Source organism: Bufo bufo, chromosome 3, assembly GCF_905171765.1.
Source record: "Bufo bufo chromosome 3, aBufBuf1.1, whole genome shotgun sequence".
NCBI classification, from domain to species: Eukaryota; Metazoa; Chordata; class Amphibia; order Anura; family Bufonidae; genus Bufo; species Bufo bufo.
In genome coordinates this window covers 447849623-447864440 of record NC_053391.1, presented here as the reverse complement: position 1 = coordinate 447864440, position 14818 = coordinate 447849623, and the positions used below count along the sequence as shown (strand labels likewise).

At 47.6% G+C, this 14818-nt stretch overlaps 1 protein-coding gene across 1 annotated transcript in view; it reads right to left on the bottom strand.

Annotated features, from left to right (window-relative positions):
- LONRF2 (LON peptidase N-terminal domain and ring finger 2) overlaps positions 1-10022 on the bottom strand; it is an 80992-nt gene extending 70970 nt beyond the window's left edge. The window contains exon 1 of the mRNA XM_040425089.1: positions 8815-10022. Within this exon, the coding sequence (XP_040281023.1) occupies positions 8815-9565 (751 nt within the window). The 5' untranslated portion in view covers positions 9566-10022. The remainder of the gene's footprint in view (positions 1-8814) is intronic.
- Positions 10023-14818: the final 4796 nt, after the last annotated feature.

The following is a 14818-nucleotide window of genomic DNA, read 5'->3' as shown; positions in this document are numbered from 1 at the left end:
GAGATTATTAGGTGCCATACTGAATATGCATGCAGCCTGTAAGTGAACAAATGCCTCCGAACAGCACAAAGCTGGTCAATCACTGAAATGTGGTTTTTCAGGAGTTTAGGGGTGCCCTCACATGCTGCGGATTTTGTTGAAGAATTTTCCACGACTGAAATTCATTTCCTTTCACCTGAATAGTGCTTGCAGAAATCCATGTGCTTGCCGCCCCATTCATATGAATGGAACTGATTTTCAGTCGCGGACAATTCTGCAACAAAATCTGCAGCATGGGAAGACCCTAATAATAATAATGATAGGTCAACAATATCTGATCAGGGGGGTTCTGACTTCTGGCACCCTCAATAATCCACTGTTCCAGTAGCACTATGGCCTTTTCCTAGGCCACTGACGTTATGTTCATCGGTCACATTGCCTATATGCAGCTCAGTCCCATTCAACTTAAAGGGGTTGTCCGAGTTATTTTTTTGTTCTTTCTATGTTCCTAACTAGGCAAATGTAACAGCTTTCCAATTAACTCACTTTATCTGCAGTTCCTGGTTTATCAGATTTCACTGAGGGTCACATGACCTGTGATGTCAGCTTCTCTCCCTGCTCTGATAAAGGTCATTTACAAGCCTGTAAATGAGACGTCACTGTGCTGGCCACGCCCCCCTCCACTGCCGTCTACTCTCTGCTGGGATTCTTAACCCCTTCAGCTGCACAGCTCTGCAGGCAGTAAGGAGACAATGCTGGGCACTGGAGCTGACATACTAGAGAGAGCATTGCACAAGAAGGTAGGGGGAAGATCCTGTGTGTATTAGCAGTGTCATTATACAGCTGGGACTTGTAGTCCTACACATACAACATGCTGCAGAGTCTCCCAGCACTCAGGGCAGCTCTTGTATTCACTCCCTTAGCAGTGTCATTATACAGCTGGGACTTGTAGTCCTACACATACAAGATGCTGCAGAGTCTCCCAGCAGGCAGACATGTCACTCAGGGCAGCTCTTGTATTCACTCCCTTAGCAGTGTCATTATACAGCTGGGACTTGTAGTCCTACACATACAACATGCTGCTGATTCTCCCAGCACTCAGGGCAGCTCTTGTATTCACTCCCTTAGCAGTGTCATTATACAGCTGGGACTTGTAGTCCTACACATACAACATGCTGCTGATTCTCCCAGCACTCAGGGCAGCTCTTGTAGCCACTCCCTTAGCAGTGTCATTATACAGCTGGGACTTGTAGTCCTACACAACATGCTGCTGATTCTCCCAGCACTCAGGGCAGCTCTTGTAGCCACTCCCTTAGCAGTGTCATTATACAGCTGGGACTTGTAGTCCTACACATACAGCATGCTGTTGATTCTCCCAGCACTCAGGGCAGCTCTTGTATTCACTCCCTTAGCAGTGTCATTATACAGCTGGGACTTGTAGTCCTACACATACAAGATGCTGCAGAGTCTCCCAGCAGGCAGACATGTCACTCAGGGCAGCTCTAGTATTCACTCCCTTAGCAGTGTCATTATACATCTGGGACTTGTAGTCCTACACATACAACATGCTGCTGATTCTCCCAGCACTCAGGGCAGCTCTTGTATTCACTCCCTTAGCAGTGTCATTATACAGCTGGGACTTGTAGTCCTACACATACAACATGCTGCTGATTCTCCCAGCACTCAGGGCAGCTCTTGTAGCCACTCCCTTAGCAGTGTCATTATACAGCTGGGACTTGTAGTCCTACACAACATGCTGCTGATTCTCCCAGCAGGCAGACATGTCACTCAGGGCAGCTCTTGTATTCACTCCCTTAGCAGTGTCATTATACAGCTGGGACTTGTAGTCCTACACATACAACATGATGCAGAGTCTCCCAGCACTCAGGGCAGCTCCCCAGATAGCAAGGATAACTTGCCACAAACTTGTGGCAGGGTTAAATTGTAAGTCTTGTTAACTTGCTGCACACATTATCTGGCAAGTTGTACACTTGCAGAGAACTTGCAGCACAAGTTCTAGTTGACACTTTTTCAACTTGGAGCAAATTTGCTTGGCAAGTCTCTAGCAAGAGCATAATAACTTAAAGGGACTCTGTCACCACTTTCTAACCCCCCCTTTTAAAAGTATTGTTCTCTCCATGGCGCCCTTGTGATTACAAAGGTGTTGTTATAACATAAATTCGCCGTCTCGTTTTGATAAAAATACCTTTTATCTAACCTGTCAATCTTGTGGATAAGGTGCCCAGGGCGTTTCTGAAGGTCTGAAGCTGCCGCCCGCCGCCGCCGTTGGTGCCCAGCTCCTCCCCTGATCCTTTCAGCGCCGCCTGAATGTAAAGAAATCCGCCTCCGGCTCTCGCTCAGTGCCCCCTCCTCCTTTTCAAAGATCCCGCGCGTGCGCACAGGCCTGTGCCTGATGCGCCCGTGCGGACATTTAGAATCAGCCTCATTGAGCGAAGTGCGCATGCGCGCACTTCACTCAACCTCCTCATAAGACGAGCACTGCAGCCAGCCACTCAGAGCCTGCCAAGCGCTGTATGGAGCCGCAGGCTCTGAGTGGCTGGCTGCAGTGCTCGTCTTATGAGGAGGTTGAGCGAAGTGCGCGCATGCGCACTTCGCTCAATGAGGCTGATTCTAAATGTCCGCACGGGCGCATCAGGCACAGGCCTGTGCGCACGCGCGGGATCTTTGAAAAGGAGGAGGGGGCACTGAGCGAGAGCCGGAGGCGGATTTCTTTACATTCAGGCGGCGCTGAAAGGATCAGGGGAGGAGCTGGGCACCAACGGCGGCGGCGGCGGGCGGCAGCTTCAGACCTTCAGAAACGCCCTGGGCACCTTATCCACAAGATTGACAGGTTAGATAAAAGGTATTTTTATCAAAACGAGACGGCGAATTTATGTTATAACAACACCTTTGTAATCACAAGGGCGCCATGGAGAGAACAATACTTTTAAAAGGGGGGGTTAGAAAGTGGTGACAGAGTCCCTTTAACGAGAACTTGCAGCAAGTTTGCAAAAGCAAGTTAATCTAGAGACTTGCAAAGCAGACTTGCTACCAGTTTGCAACATACTTGTGAAGCTTGGCAAGTCTGTTGCAGCACAATTATTTGCTATCTGGGTCTTGTATCCACTCCCTTAGCAGTGTCATTATACAGCTGGGACTTGTAGTCCTACACATACAACAAGCTGCAGAGTCTCCCAGCAGGCAGACATGTCACTCAGGGCAGCTCTTGTATTCACTCCCTTAGCAGTGTCATTATACAGCTGGGACTTGTGTCCTACACATACAGCATGCTGCTGATTCTCCTAGCACTCAGGGCAGCTCTTGTATCCACTCCCTTAGCAGTGTCATTATACAGCTGGGACTTGTAGTTCTACACATACAAGATGCTGCTGAGTCTCCCAGCAGGCAGACATGTCACTCAGGGCAGCTCTTGTATCCACTCCCTTAGCAGAGCAGGGGGAGGGGCAGAGATTGTTGTTATTGCATGTAAACAAAGGGCCAGAAAAGAACCAGGGAAATGAGGAAAAATATATATTTTTTTTTGCATAAAACTTGCTTAGCTCAGTTATATATCAGATTTTCAGTGCTATATTTTTTTTTTTCATAACTCGGACAACCCCTTTAATGTACGACGCCATGGTTGGTTTGCTGTGAGGATGCAGCAGCGCTCACTGGAGTGTCGAAGCCTCTTCATTTAGCTAAAACATCTGGTTTGATGCTGCTGCAGCCAATAACTGGCCACAGCCGTGACCTCCTCCCTTTGCGTCATGTCAAATGGTCAAATGACGCAAAAGGTAGCAGGTCACTGCTGCGGCCAGCAATTGGCTGCAGCGATGTCAAACCAGAAGTTTATATCGAGGGACCCGAGTGGAGCAGCTGATGCTAGAGAGCACAAGAGCCAGTGTCGAGAAACAGGTAAGTATGCTTACCTTCGCAAGTCTGTCCAGGATGGGGGGTTTACCATCCTCCCCTAAACGTGCACAATCCCTTAATAAATTAACCTCAAAGCATATTACTAAGCCGCATAGCTCTTCCTTATACAATACGTATAAGACTGCACACCCCTGTAATGTCTATCAACTCTTTCCCACTGCACACTGCAGCAGCCCAGTCGGCAGGCAGAACATTTCCCCTTCTGGTATACGTGCAGGCCGAGTGGACACGCTGATCCCTCTTCTGATAACGGCTCTCTCTTCAGATAAAAGTTGTTTTTCAAGAGACCCTGACATGACTGTTTTAATAGCTTCATGCATTCTCCATGTAATAACAATTCTGGAGCATCTATTCTTATGACTCTATGTTGTGCCATTCCTTTATTATTTCTGCTAGAAGTTATGAATGAATTGCTAGCAGTCTGCAGTAAGGGTACAGAGGGGCGTAACAAGTTGGGGGGTGTTCCTGCACAGTCTCACTTTATCCAATCAGTACTGCCATTTTCCTACTGTGCAGGTACACCCCCCCCCCCCCAACTTGTTACACCCCTCTGTACCCTTACTGCAGACTGCTAGCAATTCATTCATAATTTCTAGTAGTAATGATAAAGGAACGGCACAACATAGAGCCTTAAGAATAGGTTCTCCAGAATTGTTATTACCTGGGGAATGCATAAAGCTATTAAAACAGAGATGTCAGGAGCGGTGAAAGGTGCTCTTTAACTTCTGGGACCTGAACAGAACTGCAGACATCGGGTAATTTTTCACCAGTTTAATTCCAATTCGAAGGCAGATATATTTAACTTTCCGCATATTTATTTTTTTACTCAGGTTCTCTGCAGACAATCACAACGCAGTATCCATAGCACGTTCCGAGGCACACAGAAACACATAGTGGTTTTCTCATACATTCTGTTTGAACATGAGAAAAAATTAGTACCAAGTTCCATAGCATGCTATATTAAGGAGGTATTCTACCCTAGAATCATGGAGGCATCTTATTCCTAAGGCCTCATGCACACATTTTGCGGATAGGATGGCGGCCCATTCATTTCAATGGGTCAGCAAAAAAATGCTGATAGTTCATCCGTTTGTGTTCCGTGTCTGTTGTCCGTGTTTCCCTTTAGCAAAAAAAATAGTGCATGTCCTACTTTTTTCACATTTGCGGACAAGGTTAGGCATTTATTACAAGGGATCTGTGGAAAAAAAACTGATTCTCTAAAAAAAACGGATGCCGCATCCGTTTCTTTTAGCGGACGCAAAAAACAACTGTGCATGAGGCCTTAATTTCAAGTGTTTTCACTTTTTTTTTTTCTTCTACAATGTTATACAAGGTTTTTTTAGTTAGGCCTCTTTCACACTTGCGTTGTCCGGATCCGTCGTGCACTCCATTTGCCGGAGGTGCCCGCCGGATCCGTAACAACGCAGGTGAACTGAAAGCATTTGAAGACGGATCCGTCTTCAAAATGCGTTCAGTGTTACTATGGCACCCAGGACGCTATTAAAGTCCTGGTTGCCATAGTAGTAGTGGGGAGTGGGAGAGCAGTATACTTACAGTCCGTGCGGCTCCCGGGGCGCTCCAGAATGACGTCAGGGCGCCCCATGCGCATGGATGACGTGATCCATGCGATCACGTCATCCATGCGCGTGGGGCGCCCTGACGTCACTCTGAAGCGCCCCGGGAGCCGCACCGACGGTAAGTATGCTGCTCCCCGCTACACTTTACCATGGCAAACAGGACTTTAGCGTCCTGGCAGCCATGGTAACCATTCAGAAAAAGCTAAACGTCGGATCCGGTAATGCGTCGAAACAACGTTTAGCTTAAGGCCGGATCCGGATCAATGCCTTTCAATGGGCATTAATTCCGGATCCGGCCTTGCGGCAAGTGTTCAGGATTTTTGGCCGGAGCAAAAAGCGCAGCATGCTGCGGTATTTTCTCCGGCCAAAAAACGTTCCGGTCCGGAACTGAAGACATCCTGATGCATCCTGAACGGATTTCTCTCCATTCAGAATGCATTAGGATAATCCTGATCAGGATTCTTCCGGCATAGAGCCCCGACGACGGAACTCTATGCCGGAACACAACAACGCAAGTGTGAAAGAGCCCTTAGCATTGTGTAAAAGAGTGTTTTTACTGGCGTTTTTTACGTTTTTTTTCCATGATTTAAAAAAATTATAATTTTAAGCATCTGATCGGTGGGACCCCCGCCGATCAGCTGTTTGAGAAGGCTGCGGAGCCTTCTCTGGGGATAGGAGATAACTATTACATCGATGGGGCCCCGTACCCCCTGCTGCCGGAGTGGCCGGTTGCACATGCGTGCGGCCATTTCATTCATCTCTACGGAGTTCCGGAGATAGTGGAGCGCTATACTGGGCTATCTCCGGAAATGAATGTTGTGCATGGAAATACGTACGGATTTCTGTTACGCAGCCCACACCCCCTATGCAGGTAGCCTTTCAATTGCAGAAATTCTCAGCAACAAATTCTGCCATGTGTGAAGGCACCTGTAGCTAGGGCTACACTGCGACATATACTGTAGATGTACTGCGGCATTGCGTACATCACAACTAACGATTATCAAGGAGGCCGCAATGTGATCCCTGACCTGGCGGGACTGCATACAGTTGCAAATCGCACAAGTTTGCTATCACGGACTGCAATGCAAGTTGCACAAAACTGCTACTTACCTGTGACCTGTCTACAAGTTGGCTGTTTTTTTACAGCCACATTGCAGCAGTAAAATATGCACAAAACAGCACAGCAATATACTGTATGCCGCCATACACAGTAGCCCTAGCCTAAATGGGGATCCCAGAATTCAGAAAACTGTCAGATAAGATAACATTTGCACATAATATGCACCATCAGTTAGGACACTTCACAAAGGGACTTCTTTGCAGACAGCACACCATAGTTCCGTTCCACGGCCCCGCAAAAAAGAGGGAGCATGTCCTATTCTTGTCTGCAATTCTATGATAGCAGCGGCCTCGTGCGCTCTGCAAATTGCGGAATGCACACAGGCCGGTATCCGTGTTTTGCAGATCCACAAAACACTACAGTTATGTAAATGTAGCCTTAGGGTGCATTCACACTACCGTGTTTTGCGGTCAAGAATAGGACATATATCTTCGGAACGGAATAAAAGATGCGGCCAGCACACGGTGTGCTGTCCACATCTTTTGCAGCCCCATTGAAATGAATGGGTCCAATCCCATTCCGCAAAATTGCAGAACAGATGTGAACCAAGAATTACGGTGGCGGTAATGCACCCTTAGGGCTGTTTCACACGAGCGGATGCCGTGCGTGACATCCGCTCCGTGAAAGAGTGCCAAGACCCGATGCGGACAGCAGAAGCACGGAGCAGTAACATGACTGATAATGCTTTCTGCCTCTCTGTGATCTTTTTACTACGAAATCACAGTGAGATAAAGTTGTCACTGTGATTTCGTAGTAAAGAGATCACAGAGAGGCAAAGAGCATTATCAATCATGTTAATGCTCCGTGCTTCTGCAGTCTGCATCGGGTCTTGGCACTCTTTCACGGAGCGGATGCCACGCACGGCATCCGCTCGTGTGAAACAGCCCTTAGAGTGAGTGGGGTTTTAACAAACTCCACTCACAGATTCTCGGTATGCTTCAGATTTCCAAATCCGCTCCATCCCTATATTTTGTGGAAATTCTGCACAATTTCATTCATTGCTATGCTGTAGCTGCATCCACATGGGACGTAAAGTGAATGGAAAAATAAAAAAAAACTGTTACAGATTCGCCACGGAATTTGAGACAAAATCTACTGGAAAAAAAATCCAGTCAAAAATTGCTGCAGATTTAGAATCCCCACTGCACATTGATTTCCACCCGTATGAGGCCTGTTTCACACTAGCATTCAGAGATGCGGCAGGCAGTTCCCGGCTCTCTGGATTTGGAATGGCCAGACGGTGCCAACCCCATAAACTATAATGGGGACCGGCGGAGATCCAGCCACAACCGGGCAAATATGCTGAGAATTGGCTGGACTAAAACTGCTGCGGGCATCGGTATTTGTCCGGCTGATTCTTGGCATATTTGTAGGGTTGGTCTAGGCTACAAGTCCCAGTCCAACCAACGGTCTGATGACCTGATCTGACCGCATCAAAAGGGATCTACAATACTGTCAGTGTGGGTCATTAGACCCACGGTCAGTCCGGTACTTCAGGCCATAATACAGGTTCACAAATGTGCCCATATTGAACTGATGTGACTGTGGCCTTTCCAATGGCGGTCTCTTATCTCACGGGATCTTGTGTCGCCTATTTGAATGACGCGGCGGTCGAGCACAAGCCCTCCTGCTCCATGCAGCTCTATAGGACTGCTGGATATAGGCAAGCTCTTGGTTAGGTTCGGCTGTCCCAGAGACGTTGAAAGGAGTGGAGGTGCGCATGCTCAATCATAGCTCCATTCAATTGGGAGGCACAACACCCATGTTCTCATGACTGCTGAAGGTCCCAGTGTTCAGACCCCACCGATGGATGGCGATAACTTGTTACCTGATGCCCCTAGCCACCCACTGTGCACAGAGGTACAACACAACCCAATTCACTTGCATGCGCAGGAAAAACGCTAAAGGAATGCCCGTCCCTTTGTTCTCCAAACTGTTGGGGGTCACACAGTTGGACCACAACATGCCCTGTCACTATGCCATTTGGGTATACCCTTTTAATTGGCACTAATGCTGTGTTAGTGTCAATTTGTATGCGTCCATGTTTAAATACATCTACGTCTCTTTAACTGGAAAAAACTGTGGGACAGTGGGACTAGTAGCCTGGAGACTTGGCTCCTGGAGTCCGTTTAGATGTAGTCAACATGTGAGAGCTTTCTATTAGGCACAGAAGTGAGTACGGACTAGTGCTGTGAGACCACTTACCCAGCTCCAAAGCCGTGTCGAATTTTTCTAATGCAGCTATCAAGTCATTGTTCTCCCACAGTGCATCTCCTTCAGAGGACAATCTCCGTACATTGGTCTCCACGCTGAACCACTTCTCTATCAAGTTCCCCAAGACCACATCAACCTTCAGGTCCACACAAGGTGCTTCATACCCCTCCGCTTTGCGTTTTATTCTATTGGTGCAGCTGCTACATTCAGATGATTTTCTGTCACACACGCATCTCTTACAAAAAGAATGACCACAATTTAAAGTGACCGGATCCAGTAGTAGAAGCCCGCAGGCTGGGCAGGAGAAGAGGTCACATTCCAGGGATTGCTCAGGGTTTGGAGGGTTGCCTTTAGGGCAGGTGGGTTCTGTTCCTTGATTCCCTTCATTCTCACTCTTCTTCTTGGCACATGGTAATTTTAGTTCTTTCTCTCTGATGTTCTGGGCGATGCTTTCTACCAGTATGCCAAGCTCCTCTGGACAAAGCTGGTGTAGAGATGCCGCCCTTGTGTAAGAGGCCAAAGCATCTGCAACTCGTCCAGCCAAAGCCAAAGCCTTCCCTTTCTTCAGATATAAAGATCTCTCCGGCTGGGGCAGCTCGTCTAGCTGAGACCCGTAGATCTCTGCTGCCAGTTCAAAGTTACCAGCCTTGAAGGCTTCCTCTGCCACCCCTAGCATCTCAGAAGAAAGGCCAGGGGGGTCAAGGGTGAAGGGGTCAGAAAGCTGTAAAGATCTTACCTCCATTATTAGAGACTTGCCACCTCACCAGAGGTCAGTCAGGGGCTATTGTCCATCACAGGGGGCAGACTGGCACACGTACTCCTCAGGAAGGCCATTCTATGGTCACACAGCTTGGGTACTTCCAGTGGCACAGTCCTTTGTTTCCTGTGGAGGGCAATGATTACAGTGCCAGGGTACAGGAGTTTCCAGGATGTCCCGATGCCTCAATATCCATTGCAGCACATGGGCCATGCCCACCGGAGCTGCCAGCACCGTATCCAAGTTGGCACCACGCTGTCATTGCCTCAGTGCAGCACTCGCCTTCGGCTCTGAACAAGAACAGGACGGTGATGCTCTATCCGTGCAGATATGGAAACCTTATTCACAGGCAGGTGTCCCCAGGCCTGGTCCGGGCAGTGTATGGGCACTACTATGGTCTTTGTGCCCCGTCTAGCTCTCTGCCCAGTGCCTACAAGTTCCCCTCCTGATTCTATCCCATAAGCAGTGACCTCATCACACGAGGTGGAGACTGGAGCGTGACGTCACAGCCCGGCCTCTTAAAGAGGCACCGGTTGGCGCTGTAGGCGGAAGTAGATATATGGTTACAGTGGTAGAAACGGATAGGATTACGATAATAGCAGGGCGGACGGTGTGGGCGACATCCAGAGCTCCTGTAAAATACCATTACTATTACTGCCTACACTGAAGTGACGGCAAGGCCATAGCTATAGTCGCCGAAGTGCTGCCCCCTTGTGGCTGGTAGCAGGAGCGTCTTCTGGCGAGTTTGGGATAACACGTGAACCGTGCTCCCAGCCCCCACCCTGGAGTAGTTTATGTAACCAGCTGTGGGGTGGTATATAACGTCTGTCACACGTCAGGCCCGGGAACAATGATATGTGTGCCCGTACATGGCACTGGGGTGAGGAGCCTGACTGCAGCCTGAGGGACATTTATCATTTGCTGCTGTTTTTTTGTGTCAGTTTTAAGTCTGGCTTTGCTTTTTATGTCTGTTCCAAATTTATGAAATGGCACACCTTAAAGGCGTTCTCCGGGATTTTAATATTGATGACCTATCCTCAGGGGTCCGACACCCGGGACCCCCACCGATCAGCTGTCTCCTGTTGCTCTTCCTGCTCGCCATAGACATAGCAGTAGCGAGCATTGGTGCCGGGTGTTGGACCCCTGTGGATGTAATATTGATGTTTACGGCAGGGCGGACGGTGTGGGCATCATCCTGAGCTTCTGTAAAATACTATTACTGCCTACACTGAAGTGACTGAACCACTGTGCCGGCCATAGCTATACGTGGTCTCTGAAGTGCTGCCGCCTTTTGGCCAGTAGTGGCACTGTCAGCTTCTGGCGAGTTCGGGATAACACGTGAACCGTGCTCCCAGCCCTCACCCTTTAATAATATATCTGATGTGAGTGTAATGTGGTTTACACCTTCAGGTGTAAAAGTACACCAGGGCAGGGGCGGATTGGCCATAGACCTTACAGGGAAATTTTCCGGTGGGCCGATGCCCAGGGGGCCGCCAAAGCCCCCATCTCTGCCACTGGCCAGGTATATAATGAGCTCTCAGGGGTAATTAACGCTGTGAGAATCAGGTACTCGGCCAGCGACCACACAGGCCGTCCATAATTCAACAGTTGTGGCCTGCATCTCACCTTCTAAGCCACCTGCTCCATATCTTAACCAGAGACAACTAGAGGAGGAGAAGAGAAAATGGCCGCTACTGATGGCCAGCTCAGAGGGACAGCTTTTGGGGAAATACATTGTGTGGTATTTTGCGGTATGGTATTGCTGACCGCCCTACTTTTGTTGCCCTGCCTCCTGTCAATTTAGACCCTCCTACATATGGGGCCACTTTTAGGTTTTTTTTTTTCCAGGGCCACTTTAGGTTCCCAATCCGCCCCTGCACCAGAGTGTTGTCTGGTGTGGTAAATGTGACATAATCCAGGTCTAATCTCGCTTTTAGCTCTTCTTCAACATAGACCACTGTGAAAAGTAGTGAGGATCACGAAATGTTAGAAAGGCCTCATGCACACCAACCGTTGTGTGCATCCGCGTCCGTTCCGTCATTTTTCACAGTTTAGCGGAGGTCCCATTCATTTCTATGGAGCTGTGAAAAAAAACTGATAGTCCTCCGTTTTTTCTCCGCGTCCGTGATCCGTGATTCCAGTCCGTCCAAAAAATATAACCTGTCCTATTCTTGTCAGTGGAAAACGGAGGACGGACCCATTCAAGTCAATGGGCCCGTCAAAAAAAACGGATGCACAACTGGTATGTCGTCCGCGTCCGTTTTTTTCTACAAGACCTTAGTGCAATAAAATTACACTTTTCATTAACTGAAGCAAAATCACTGACAGTGAAAAAACACTGTTGTGTGCATGAGGCCAAAAAGTCACTAAATGTTGCAGAAAACGGCAAAATTGCCATGACTTGCGACTTGAAGTCACAAAACTCTGATTTAACCCTGTGTGTCAGCTGCACCGACTTATTTCTGTGGAAAGCAGAGTGACAGCCAGGGGCAGATTGGCCATAGACCCTACAGGGAAATTTCCTGGTGGGCTGATGCCCAGGGGGCCACTCAAGCCCTCTTGATGGCTGCAGGCCAGGTACATGATGATCTGATGCTCAGCGGCCGCAGGTGTCCTCCTGAACTCAACTGTATTACCATCCTCATGACCGTGATACAGTTGGCTGTGGCTGGGGTGGCAGTATTTTGTGCTTCCCTGTGGTATTTGATTCCGTTGGGGCGGTATTCTGTGCTGCACTATGGTATTGGAGGTCCTGCCTACTTCTGTTGTCCCTACCTACTTGATTTGTCCTGTCTTCTGTCAATTTGGGCCTACCTACAACATGGGGCCACTTTTAGTTTTTTTTCCAGGCCTACTTTAAGTTCCCAATCCGCCTTGGGTGACAACTAATATGGCCGCAGCTTTCCCACAGTCCTGCATGTACCACATCTGCCCTGTTAGGACCCCAACACACATGGCTTTGGTGTTTACCTTTAAAAATTAAAATAAAAAACACACACACACACCAGAATAAGCACTAATGATTTATTAATTTTTTTGTGGAATTTTTTCTTCCTTTTTTTTGGCATGCTCTGACCAAGATTCACTAATGAGTTTGCACCTAGAATCTGGAGAAAATGTTTCCCGATTTTGCATAGCTGGTAGTGTTGAGCGAATTGAGCTTCGGATCCAAGATTCAAAACTTCCTTTCAATGCTCTACGGAGATCTGTCTCCGTACAGCTTTCAAATGTATGGGCTCCGCGTGATGAAATTCGTTATCACTTAGGTGAATAACTTCGGACTTCGATTTTTATACTAAAAAACGTTTTAAAACTTGCATCGGAAGTCTTGTTTGGTACCAGCTGGTACCTCGGTACCGCAGCCGATTTCGGATCCAAGTTTTAAACTAGTTTACAAGTTTAAAAAGAAAGGGCATCATTATCATACCGGCAGGGGTCCGAGTCCTGGCACCCCCACCGATCAGCTGTATCAGCGAGCAGCCATGCTCACCAAAGCTCTGGTGAGCTCAGCAGACTCCTGGCAGCTTTCTGAGCACAGCGCCATACCTTGTATCGTGGCAGTGCTCGGTATTGCATCTCATTCCCATTCACTTCAATGGGGTTGAGCTGCAACTAGGCCATGTGACCAATGCACGGTGACATCACATGGCCTAGGAAAAGGGCACGGTGCTTATGGAGGATAGGTCAATATTAATTAATATTAATTACCGGATAACCCCTTTAACAACATTCATTTGCAAACCACGCAGACCTAAACCGACCAAAAACATCCCTCCATATCACCAAAGAAATACATAGTCCCTACAACCGATATACAGTTCCAAATAACAACAAACAATACAAAGAGTATATGAGAATCAACTTTATTAGCACATAGAAATATCCGTATAGACAAATGGCCTTCACAATAATTAAAATCATTAAAACCAACAAAACGTGGTTGGTCGCGCTATAATCTCACAGATAAAGAAGAACCATCAATCATGTGAGCAAGATTCAAATATACATCTCTTACTCTCCAGGGTTCTCACACATATCATGATAAATATGGGGGGAAAACTAATCAAAAACAGATAATTCATAAAGTGCAAGTGCCATGGTAAAGGTCAGAAAGATAAAGTGCATAGAAAATACAAAAAAAATTCAGCATAGGTAAATCCCTAAAGAACATCTACAGACCCATCTTGTGGAGACGCAAAGGGACAGGTGGCTGCCACACCACAAAGTTACCTCGGCGCACATTTCATGGTCAACTTCTTCAAGGGGTAATTCTGACCTTTTGGTCAACTTTTACTATGGCACTTTGTGATTTATGAATTAATATATGTTTTTAATTCAGTTTTTTCTAAATTTATCATATGTGTGAGAACCAGATGTTAAAGAGGTTGTCTCATCATGGATAATAGGGGCATATCGCTAGGATATCCCCCCCATTGTCTTATAGGTGAGGGTTCCACCGCTGAGATCCGCACCTATATCGAGAATCGAGCGCCGAAAGTGAAGGAGGGGGCATTGTGCATGTGCATCCGCCCTCCATTCTTTTTCTATGGGGCTGGCGAAAATAGCTGAGCGCTGGCTCGGCTATTTCCGTCAGCCTCATATAAATGAATGGGAGCGGGGGACACGCATGCGTGGTACGCTCCTCTTCACTTCTGTGGGGAGCCGGGTTGGTGGTGGCCGGACCGGAGTCCTGCAGCCACCACCTTGGTGAGCTCCATTGTCTATATAGGTGCGGGTCCCAGCACCTATAAGACAATGGGGGCATCCCATTGTCCATGATGAGACAACCCCTTAAAATCCCTAGAGAGGGGGGATATTAAATCTTGCTCACATGAGTAATGGTTCTTGTTCATCTATGGGATTATAGTGCTGCCAACCACATTTTGCACCATACAGATAGAGGTGAAGAGGAAATGCTGCACAATATTTGTCTCTATTTCTTATATCACTGAAATAAAAATAAAATCTGATGCAGACCCTTCTGCTACCACTAGAGAGAGCACTCTGCATACTGAGCTCAATACTGGTTGTATGAATCCATATGCAGTTAGCTCCACCTAGTGGTAGCTGCATGTCATGTTAGAGGAATGGACCTCCTAGAATGGTTTTTATTCTCTCTACCCCATAGCAGAGGAGCTCTGGTGGGCTTGGCCCAGCCATATATATTACAGGGATGCCCATTCATTTGTAGGTGCCTCCATCTTCTCAAGTTAAAAGCTGATCACTGAATGTTTCAAC